This window comes from Hippocampus bargibanti, linkage group LG06 (genome assembly GCF_051943395.1).
Source record: "Hippocampus bargibanti isolate YZ-2025 linkage group LG06, ASM5194339v1, whole genome shotgun sequence".
NCBI lineage: Eukaryota > Metazoa > Chordata > Actinopteri > Syngnathiformes > Syngnathidae > Hippocampus > Hippocampus bargibanti.
Genome location: NC_142739.1, coordinates 361,964 through 374,127, shown reverse-complemented (window position 1 = coordinate 374,127; position 12,164 = coordinate 361,964). Strand labels below are relative to the sequence as shown.

At 42.6% G+C, this 12,164-nt stretch overlaps 1 protein-coding gene across 1 annotated transcript in view; it reads left to right on the top strand.

The window, feature by feature from the left end:
- The window catches only part of LOC148896126 (low-density lipoprotein receptor class A domain-containing protein 4-like), a 48,285-nt gene that overhangs the window by 29,283 nt on the left and 6,838 nt on the right, over window positions 1–12,164 (top strand). The window contains exons 2-3 of the mRNA XM_088998172.1: window positions 5,138–5,286; window positions 6,358–6,408. Of these exons, the coding sequence (XP_088854298.1) occupies window positions 5,138–5,286; window positions 6,358–6,408 (200 nt within the window). The remainder of the gene's footprint in view (window positions 1–5,137; window positions 5,287–6,357; window positions 6,409–12,164) is intronic.

Below are 12,164 nucleotides of genomic sequence, written 5' to 3'. Positions count from 1 at the left end.
CCTCTAGTTGGCCCTCAGCTGACACTTGCGCTCTCTCTCTCTCTCTCTCTCTCTCTCTCTCTCTCTCTCTCTCTCTCTCTCTCTCTCTCTCTCTCTCTCTCTCTCTCTCTCTCTCTCTCTCTGTCTCTCTCTCTCTCGCTCTCCCTCTCTCTCTTTCTCACATTCCCAGTAAAATTATGACATTAGGTCACTGTATTTTTGCTATGGCAGTTTACTCTTCGTGGTTGTTGCTGCTTTTTTCACTTGTTTTTCTTTCTTTATTTTTTGCATGAACGATGGGTTCTTCTGTATCTGATATTCAGTAATTGGACTCCACATTTCGTTTTTTGTTGCAAATTGTTTTGTTTTGCTCTCTCACACCATTCTTCTTCTAATTCTTTTTTTAATACCCTGTGATTGTCTGGTGTACAGTTCAGTTTATTGCAACCTTTTTTGTTAGCTGAGAAAAGTTTCAGGTCTCGTACAACGCCGAGGACACAACTCTAAGATGGATGAATTATTTTTATGACTCCTTTTTTGTTCTACTTGCCTGAAACTAACACTAATACTGTCACAACTTGCTGGTGACCTGAGAAAGGCATGGTTTTGGTTAAGGCTTGCCGTCAAGCAGAGTTATGGTATGGCTGCTTTGAGGTCAACCCTGGCATTGGAGTTCAGAACTTAGTATGCAATTACTGATCATCTAATAGTTAATTATCCTGTCTATTATTGGGTTGGTTATTCAATTAATGTTTGCAAACTCGCATTCGTAATAAAACATATAAACATGAATTGTGATTCACCTAAAATGTAATGAAATGGTTCAAAATCGATCAATGTTGAAATTGCCGATTGAATGTGCAAAACTATGAGTTACGTCATTGACAGTTTGACATATTGCAAAGTCTTTCAATTAAATCTGTGATCAAGTTTCTTTTTTTCCCTCTTTGTATCTCAATGATTGATTGAGTAAAACCTAGCTGAAAGCATTTTGACCAATTCAAATAAATCAATTTATCTAAACAAAATAAAAATAATATTCATTGAGTTGATAAATCATTGTACAGTGAGACCTTGGCATACGAACTTAATTGGTTCTCAGACAGTGTGTAAGGCGAAAAGTGTGTATCCCCCCCAAAAAAAATTCCCATAGGAAACCATTAAAATGAGAATAATCCGTTGCCAGGTCTCCATAAAATATAATTTTCAACTAAATAAGCCTTAAAACTACATACAACCTACCTTATCCTATGTATAATAAATGTGCTATTGTATTGTAATGAAAGAAATACACTGCATTGTATAATAAAGTCACTTTATTTACATTTGTGATGGTCGTTGATGGCTCTTAATTGACAGCTGTTGCTTTCGGACTTGTAAGATCTTACGAAACTGAGGCATCACATTATCATTCATCATGTTGATGATTCTCATAGCCTTTTCTTGATGGAAGTGTTCGATAAAAGCCTGCACATCAACTCCTGGATGGCTTCCTTCTGCTTGTCCTCTTGAAGGCAAATCAAATCCTCTGTGTTGAGGACCTCATTATGGTCAGAAACAAGCTCCTCGATGTCATCTGCATTCACTTCGAGTCCTGTAGGTGCTGGCAGAGATTTTATTACAACTAAAGGCGCGAGTCCGATGGTTCCACGGACGCGGAATAAAACGCGGCAAAAGAAGGCGAGCGGGGCGATCCGTCCAGCACATTCGTGATCCCGGAAAGCACCAAACTTACGCGATCGCAGCTAACAATCACCTCGGGCAAAGCAAACTGTTGGACTTGCCAGCACAAGACGCAGCGAGGCGCGTTGCGTCGTAATCATGCCACTGGTGAGGTGACTGCGACTCGTTGAAATGAAATTGAAGTGTCTTCTTCGGCTCGCGAAGGTCGCGAGCGGCGGCCCCGCCCCAGCTGTCAACTCGCACGTGACAATTTCGGTGTCATTAGTCACGTGAAAGCAGTCACGTGAAAGACTAAATAACGCCTTTATGTAAAGCTTTTAGGCGAAGGATGGTAGCAATGGTGGACGGAACCGGGCTCTTTATTTGTAGAATGGTCGTAGAAAGTTACTCTCAGGGAAGTGACACACAGCGTGAGAGATGTGTCAGGCTGAGATTCACATAACAGCCGCGGTGTGCATACATGACGCCCCAAACGCACACCTCGTTCGTGTTTCTCAATGATCTCCTTCTCCTCGACGGTGATTATTAGGGGATCATCTTGCATTCATTTCCTAAGAGTAAAATTATCTGTAAAAATCTCCTCTGAGGCGATCGACGTGTGAATTCAGAGAAAGGGGGTGTGGAAAGGTGCGCCGGCTGGAGCGCTGTTCGGTCGTGTGCTTCCGCCGAAGATCCGAAGATCACTCTGCCAGCCGTCGTGGGTGTGTATCGTGAAAAGTAGTGCGTATTTCATGGTTTAGTTGAATTTGACGTTCGTAAAGCGAAAAGTTCATAAGGTAAGGTGTTCGTAAGCTGAGGTTTCACTGTACCTATATTTCAAACATTCAGAGATTCCTCCATCCCTCGACCTCAACTCAAGACCTCTAAAAATAAGCCACATTCAGCATTACTAACCAAGTTAGCAAGCTGTCAAGTTGAGGCCAAGAGTAACCGTGACATTACTTCTGTGTTTACATTTGCTGATCTATCCTTAGACGGTGTGTGTAGACAGGCTCTTATTTCTCAGCAAGGACCATTTAGTTTGAACTGCTTTTGTTTGTTATGGCATATAATAGTCATTGTCGAAATTGTTACCTGGCCGTCTGGATATTGCTGTTGCATGTCAATCAACTCGGCGATCATTCATTGACTTTTGTTTGTTTGATATGGGTCACCACTCACTGCAAAAGGCTCCTTTCAGTTTTGACTTAAACCTGGATGTCCTCTCCGTCCCAGCAGGGGGAAAGAAATCACCAAGGCTCCCTTTGCTATCTAAAATTTTGACACTGCTGAGGGAATAGGGGAACGACAGACGCCAGACTGATATTGTTTTGACAAGTGGATCACTGTTGGTATAACATCTGACCGGTGCTGGTGATGCAGACTGCCAGCACGCAGTCTTCTCTTAGCCACTGTCAGAAGTGCTTGTTCTCTGGAGACTCTGGGTGATGTGTGGGTTGGTTTTGGGCATCATGGGTTCTCCTCTTTTCTGCCTTTTTTCTTTGATTCTCATGCTCTCCCCCGTCCTTCCTCTCTTCTTGACTCCTCCTCCAGCTTCCTTCCTCTTAAATGGTGTGACTTAAGGCTTTCTACTGCTGTAACGTTAGTTTTTTCATTTCTTTCTTTCTTTCTTTCTTTCTTTCTTTCTTTCTTTCTTTCTTTCTTTCTTTCTTTCTTTCTGTCCCCCATGTTTTCTTCCAGTTGTTTTTTCTAGTTTTGACCTATTTTCAGCATTGGCTGAACAGAGAAAGTGAATTTTATACCAGGCTTCCGAAAGGTCTGTTGGACTCCTATGCAAGAGACACAGTCGCGCTGGTAGCACCTCCTAAGTCTGATGGCGCATCGCGGACTGTGCACCTCAGTTTTCTGCAATGAGTACGCGTATGACACCAAGCCATTGATGCGTTGAAGTCAATTCATACAGTATGTGTTTGAATACACAAATTCCTTCACTCAATGCAGAATTACACCACTGTTGGCTTTTGGTCTATAACAAAACTTTAATGCCACTGTCACATAGTTCAGAAAATCATTTTGAGTCAAGCGTGTTTTTTTCTTTTGTTTCATTCACTGCCATTCAGGAATTCATTCGGGAATTGAAAAGTGTGACAAATCTGTTTGGGTTTTGATTTTTCTTGTTTGGGAGCCGATAAAGCGCTGGTCAGACCTCTGGCAATGTTTTTTTTTTTTTAATTCCACGAAGGGCCAGCATTTCCTATTTGTAAGTGCTTTGTTCCGGCTTTAGTTGTTGTTAAAGCGCTATATAAATCAATATGTATGTATGTATTGTATTGTATTTTGTACAGTCACCCCCATTTCAAGCTCAGGTAACTCTAGACTAGTGGTTCTTAAACTGGGTTCGACCAAACGCTAGGGTGAGTCGGTTTCAGGGTTTCGGTGGATTCTCCACCGCAGAGATCCACCCCTCAGTCTAGTCTACTGTTAGTGGGAACAGTCATAGAAAGTGTTTTGAGTGGATGCACCGTGCTGGTTTTGTTATTTGAACAAAGTGATATTAATGCACAATTCATTTCGTGGACCAGTAAAAAAAAAAAAACAAATCATATTTTAGTTTTTATTAAAGAAAGGTTTCTAACCATGTATTGAAAATGTTGATGTAGTCCTAAATGTCAATATTGTGTGGGTCATGCAATTTGAGTGAAAATGAACTAAAAACCCTGGCACTGGAGTGGACACATTTTTGCACATGCTCTGGTACTAAATTAGTTCATTTATTCTTCAGAACAAGATGACAATACTGCAAAAAACAAACACATATGATTGGGAAAAGACAGACAGTGGCTGCACATCAGACTTTTCTTTCCCTCACGCCTTGTTTGGTATTTGACTTCATGCTTGATTTGATTTTGCGGCAGTACAACCACATAATTCTGTTTCCTATCCCAGCTGTCTTTGGGCGAGAGGCGCAGTTACACAAACTGAACACATTAGCAGCCGAGTGCACATTTAATTATTCATGTGGGTAGTTTCAAGTCTATTCACTCAAGTTAATTCATGACATTTCAAAAGGAAATTCACATGACATATTTTTATTGGTCCAGTACATTCAGGATGTATATGTTTGCTTTCCATTTTGGGGTTCCCTCAGTGGTTGCGGACGATTGGTTGTCCATGTTCAAAGTCTGGCCTAAAGAGAGTGGAGAAGAATTAATTTGGAGTGCCTTTCCAAGTTTGCCAGCACTGTTCTCGGTTCAATTCAAGGACGTAGAATTTGACGTATGCTTCCCCCTGCTGGTAATGAGGCGTTATAACATGCAGCCCGAATTGGATTAGCCCATCGGTGTTCATTCATGTTGTATACATACTGTACAGAATATCTTCCTTTGCATGCCGACTGTTGAGCATTGTTTTTCGACACCGTCTGTAATGCTGCTATCGTTTGTCTCCTCGTGTGTGTGTGTGTGTGTGTGTGTGTGTGTGTGTGTGTGTGTGTGTGTGTGTGTGTGTGTGTGTGTGCGCGTGTGTGTGTGCGCAGCTGAACTGGAGTTTGTTCAGATCATCATCATCATTGTGGTGATGACAGTCATGGTGGTGGTGATCATCTGCCTTCTGAACCATTACAAGCTGTCCTCCTTCATCTCAAGGCGGAGCCAGTCCCGTCGGCACGAGCATTCCCTGCAGCAGGTCAGTGTTACAGGAGGTAACGGTGAGCCGTTATGAAACACTGCACCCACTTTTTCTGATTCTCATTTTCTCCTGCTTTGACATGTTCGGCTGGCACATTTCTTTTTGCTCGTTCATTGTTCTTCAAACATGTTTCTTTCCAGCATGACAAACAAAGCTTACCAGTTCGTTGCCTGTACTGCGGTTCCGCGACAAATGATTTTTTTTTTTACGGCAGAAACCGCTTTGCTCATAACTGTGAGGTGAAACTGCTGAATTGGTTTCCTCTAAAGCCTTGATGTTTAATTCAGGACAGCACCGTCTAGACTATGGCAACACCTTCCTTTATAAAATGTCAACACAGGCGCATGCACATAAAAGTGACAAAATGCCATCGACAAGATTTTTGCACGACAGTATTTTTGTAATAATAGTAATTAAATGAACTGTATTACTGATGTTTGGGGATCGTAGGAAGAACGTTGAGATATCACAAAAATGTTATTTGAAAGGTTCCTGTTCCACTCTGGATTAAAAGAAAACATCTTGATTTCCATAGTGGATTTTGAAGATGGCCATTTGGAGTTGTCCTGTTGCCCCTGTACGTCTTTCAAAATAGACTTTTATTCACACTTTAGCTCTGCTGTATCCAAACTCACAATACTCCCACTCACGACTCGAAAGGCAACATTAGAAATCTAAACCATGGACGGCCCTAGCTTAGCATTGAAGGCTTTGTTCCGTGCAACCTTGCCTCGCTGGTTCGGTTTCACACAAAACCTTTTCAGTGGATGGAAGCAAATTGAGATCAGTGACAGCCCCGTGCTGCCTCTCTTTAACGTAGCACGGCTCACCTTTGTAGGTCGTTGCTGCCGAGAAGGGCAGATATTCATTTTCACAGTCTCGTGATTTCTCAAATGAAAAATTGGAGATGCCCCCGCCCAACGTTTACATATGTCACGTGACATGCACAAAACCTGTGAAGCCCTTGCCCGCCAGCAACAGGCGGAGAGAGCTCAACGTGTCGGTCCAATTTGTGATTGCGTTACACTTGATGCATTGTCAATGTTTGTTTTGCTTCTGTTTGCGTAGGATGGGTGCCTGTGGCCTTCAGACAGCAACTTGCGACAAGGAGCCTCAGAGGTAACGTATTGCCACACTCAACTCTCCTCCACCTAAACCGCCAGACTGTGTGCGTTGGCACATTGAACCTCGGGCCGACAGACTTGAACCAAATCCCAAACAATCTATAAGAGAACTAATTGACCGAATTGGTATTTTCCAGCGAACGTATATTCACACAATCACTAGCATGCCAAGATGAAAAGCACGTGGACTGCCATTGTCAACACTTGCATGATCCCGATATCATGCTAAATGTGTGGATTTGTGTCCGGAAATGAATTCTTTAAAAGCCTTTGTTTTGGCATCTTTTGCAACCGCAACAACAAAAAAGGCCGTTCAGATTTGGCTGTCCTTAACTTGGTTTTTCACTGTTCAACTGGAACTTTTTTTTTTCCAATTTTGCATTGTAAAAAACCATCTTGATTTAGTTGTTTTAAGTCATTCACTGCCATTCACGAATTCATTCGGGAATTGAAAATTTGACGTAGAGCGCCATTGACAAATTAGTTCAGCTTTTGTTGTTTTTGGTTTGGGTGCCGATAAAGCGCTGGCCATGTTTTTCCCTCCCGCGAGGGGCAGCATTTCCCTTTTTTCCACGTTAGCGCTTTGTTCCAGCTTTAGCGCTCAAGGTAGAGCGCTATATAAACCAATTGCATTGTAGTCCTAAAAGTCACTATTCTGTGCGTCCTGGAATTCAAGTGACAATGACAAAAACCCTGGCACTGGAGTTAATCATCTTTAGAGATGATATGATTTGATATGTACCCTCTTTGAATACTGTACATCTGAATGAATCGTCAGCAATACCGTCTTGAATGCCAGCGCCTCAAATTGTTCACTTCAATCACGACATGGCGACTGTGGTTGCACGTCAATGTTTAACCCACAAAGAAAGCTTTGTAAGTAGCACCAGATACAACCATGGCACCGCTTTGTCTGGCATCTTCTCAAAGACAACCAAACGCCAGTGTGACAGCGCTCCGTGACAGTTGATCCGCTTGCCTGAAGTGGGCCTTACCGGACGGAGCCACTCTCAAATGGCGATGGGAGGAGACATACCGGTTGCAAAACATCTCCGGCGGGGTTCCAGCAAGCAATTATGCCGATGATCCTTGACTTGTGTCATCGAGAAGTTCCACCGTGTGAACGTTTGGCTGTCTCCACCGATGCTAGCTTGCCATTACCGGCAACAAAAGCCTTCCGTGTCAACAAGCGTGAATCAACGGGAGCGTCGTAATGGTTTTGTGGCGAAGCGCTAAAGGCCGCGGACCATGCATGCATGCATGCGGCGTGTATGGACGGACGGGTGTGTGTTTGCTGCGTCATTAATCAGCAGCACCTCCCTTGACATTGTCTAGACAGCCGTCTGAGAGCTGCCCTGCTCTGCTACTGCGCTCTGCTGCCTTGATCAGCTCCACACCTTTCTCCCCCACGCCCCGTCTATCAATCTGCCTAGTCTGCTTCTATTTTTCCCTATTCTATCTCTTATTTCCTTCTTTGTCTCTCACCTTTCTCACTGCTTGCTCTGCGTTTGCGGCTTCCATGTCCCATTACCTCCCTTTTATTGTTTTAGTTCCATTGCACACTTCAAATATCCCCATTCCTTACGACGGACGCCCTTTACAATTTTCCAATCAGCCACCCTCAATCCGGACTCTGTCTGTCAGACAAAATGCCTCATTGAAACGATTTTCCCTCTAAAAGCAGCTCACCAAAATAGATGTTTGAAATAATAAGCGTGCCTGGCTGTGGTCAAACAATGGCTTTTGTATACGCTCCGTTCTGTCCAGCAATGTTGCCCTTTGCAAGTGAGATACTGTGCTCTATCGTAACATGGTCAAACGAATGAAGTGTTGCAAAGATATCGCATATCCCCATTCCAAATTTCTGGCATTGTTGCTAATTATAGGGCTCGTCCATTCATCCATTTTATTCATGAGTTTGTTTGATTGTTTTTTTAGGCTTTCAATGATGACAACATAACCCCGAACCTCGATTTCTACTTGTTGCGTGAACAACAAATAGAAATGCGCAGTCAAATCATTTCCTCCACGCAGAGCCAGTCCTGGGCCAATTAGTGACTGATGCCCTACAGCAAGGGTGTTAAACTCATTTTTTTGCCGCAGGCCACATTGTACCGCTAGTTACCGTTTCCTCTCTAAGGCCGTTAGGACTTTGGGGAAGCCATTAGAATGTTTAATTCCCTCTGCATATCACATACAGAGTGCACAACAAATTGATGAATGGCTAGTTATCAAATTTGAAGTGAAAAATAATGACTTATTGTGGTTTACGTGGGACAATTTGAAATGTTGGTTGGGACTTTCGCAAGCATCGTGGCATTTCACAAGTTTGATTTGCTTGTGAAAACAAAAACAAGACATTTAAATCGCAGAAATGATGTCCTCACCTCAAACCATTCATTGAATCAAAAGACTCCGATGAGCTGGAGCAGCGTCATCCATGAAGAAGAAATGATGTTGTTCATAGCGGGGCACATTCAGTGGATTCATGATGTTATTCGGGTTGCATCGGCTTGTCACAAAGTTCAGTAATGACTGGACATACCTGCCCGCTCTGTAACCAAAAACGGTTGCCAGTTGTCATTTCTGCTCCACGTCAATCGACTCGATCAGAGAAGGGCACATCTAATTGAGCACGACACCACTAAGTGCTAGTTTCCGTCTCTTTGTCTGGGATGTTGACGTCAACCAGACGGAAGGGGGCTGCTACTTTTAACTCATTCACTGCCATTCCCAAATTTATTCGGGAATTGAAAATATGACGTCGAGCGCCATTCCTGACTTTGTTGTTTTTTCTTGCTAGAGTGCTAATAAAGCGCTGGCCAGACCTTTTGGCAATGTTTTATCACTTCCAGAAGGGGGCAGCATTTGTTGCAGCTTCCACGGGTTGTTAATACGCTATAGACGTACACCAATATGTATGTATTGCATTGTATTTTGGACAGCCCTCATTTCAAGCTCATACACTCACATACAGGGTGACTCAAAATAAACGGGCCCCAACTCTTATAAGGCCCCGTTTCTTAGTGTTTTGTCCGAATGAATTGAAACTTTGGTCAGAACAAGTTTATTATATTCAAAACACGAGGGTCTTTGGCCTTTTTTTCTACGTTCTACAGCATATGTTCTCGATTTAGCTCCGTGCATTTCTTGAGGCGCATCACAGTTGTCCACCCTGATGGCTCTCTTGAGTTCCGTGATAGTTCTGGGTTTCCCTGCGTAGACTGTGCCCTTAAGATAGCCCCAAAGAAAAAAAATCCGGAGGGCTATGGGGCGTCCGCTCAAAATCAGTCTTCATGGAAAAATCTGGCGCAGCAGTGACAGTCACAAAGGAGCGGTCTTCTGCACCTGACCAAATGGTTGGTGTGCAGACAGCGAGCTTAGCTCATTCCTCCCGGCAAACGACTACAGTCGTTGTGTTTTTACATCAGTGTATCCCGAGTCACGCCTCCAGTCGGGCTGAAGCGATAGCAAATAATGCCGACTACAGGCGGGCCGTGAATAGATGTTAACCCTTTACGGACGATTGTGCTTCTAGATGGAGAAACTGAAAGGTAGAAGTTCAAGTGCCGATTGAAACTGATGCGGCACAAGGTACATGTCCCTTTAAAACAGATTAGATGCAGCTTTGCCTTTAAGAGCGTCAGTGACATCATTTCCTTCATGCGCAACACAACGCGCTCTCCTCCACCTTCAAAGCGCCTTCTATTTTTCGTCAGGGATGAAATACCACGTAAGTCTATGTTGTAACTATTTTAGGAGCTAGTCAGAAGAGGTTTACCTTGATACTGAAATGCATAAACTAACGCTAACTTGTTTATTTACCGATAAATATAAAAAATAAGGAGTGTCCCCAATTCGGAACGTTCGGCGTGCTAACGCTATTTTCACGATGATATTGTTGATCCTGACTTGGTACCCGATGCGAATAATTGTAAGTGAATGGTGCGTTTTACACTAATAGCTGTACCTCATCGCTTTGCATTCTCAATATGATTATTGCGACGGAGGTCCATATGTTCTTTTTCTTTCTAAAATACCCATGTAGTGTATATCTTTCCAGATCCTGATGAGAATGAAATAGATGAGCGAGCATGTTGATGAAGACATTTTGGCATCTGACACAGTCGTTCGTGACTGTTGCATTGATGAACTTCTATCACCATTCAAATACTTTCGGGCTGATCAACCACGTGCTTCATACGCTATCTCCAGGAAATCACTCAAATGGTGGAAATACATGTTCTGGTTTCTAGTAGATATTTGTATTTGCAATGGATTTACACTGATGAAACTCTCTCCAAAGCATCAAGTGAAAACCAGAACAGGTCGCCTCCGAAAAAGGACTCCGTTAGAATTCAAACTTCGCTCACCAGTTGTTTGGCAATTACAGAAGGAAAAGAAAAAGAGAATGCATGAAGGAGAATGACACTGCTGCCCTCCTTCACTGGCCAGTAGAATCGGATAAAAAGAGAATGTGTAAAGAGTGTGCAAAGAAGAAAATTCGTCGCGAGCCAAGAACAGGTTGTGAGCAATGCAAGGTGAACCTATGCATTCCATGTTTTAAACCATACCACAAATAAAAACATCCTGAATTATTTTAAATGCATTCTAGGTTTATTTCATGCATATGTGACTTGTTGGGAATGCATTTTGTTGTAATTTGCAGGTTTTGGAAAAAAATCTTAATTAACATTGCGATAATTTTCTAAAACTTCAATCAATTTCACAAAAAAAACTTTATCTTATTCTATGATATGTTATGAAAGTGTACTGAAAGTTTCATAAAGATTGAACAACAAATAAAGAAAATTTCTCCACTGTGAGACTAATAAAGGCATATCCAAAGAAGTTATAACCGTTTATTTGAACACATGTTAGTTATAAATTTCCTGCTGAAGCCACTGAGGGAGCACACTACAAAGCTAGGCTGCAGGCTCTGCAGGCTGTGGGGGAAGAAATGCAAAATGCCTGCTAGGGAGGAAAGAGTTAACAATCTTCCAATAAAAACACGAAGATGAGAATCCACCGTTTAGTATTTTTATGGAAGTCTTTCTTGTAAAACTGCATTCAAACAGAAAAACAATATGAAAGTTATACAGCATATAAAATGACATTAATGTAACAGGCCTATTCTCTAGCTCATTCAACGATTCTATGAAAAGCATGTGAAATGCTTAACTGACAAAATATTGATGTAGGATTATAAATAACTAGCACAACAAACAATAAAATGTATCATAGTGTAAATGTACTTACAGATTGTGCCTGAACAAGTCGATAGAAAGAGGATGGACGTGGATGTGATCACACCTCTGCACAGTTACATTTCAAAATGGCTACTCCACAACGTTTTTCAGAGGTTTTAACTATTTCCACCACTAGGGGGCACTGTGCCGCATTGTAACGCAATTGCTGGGGGCAGAACAAGCGGTAGGTGGCGCTCCTCAAAACATTCAAGAATGTGCTCCTGGCTGCCATTGGCTCAAAGAGAATTTCGGAGGCCGAGTGATCAGTCTCAAGACTGATTTTGAGTGGGCGCCCCGTAGCCTAGACCTAAGCCCCTAAGATTTATTTTTTTTATTTGAGGCTGTCTTAAGGACCGAGTCTATGCAGGGAAACCCAGAACCATCACGGAACTCGAGAAAGCCATCGGGGAGGAGATGCGAGCTATTACCAATTGAGTCTGTAAGAACGTCATGGACAACTTTATGCTACGCCTCCAGAAACGCACGCAGCCAAATGGAGGCC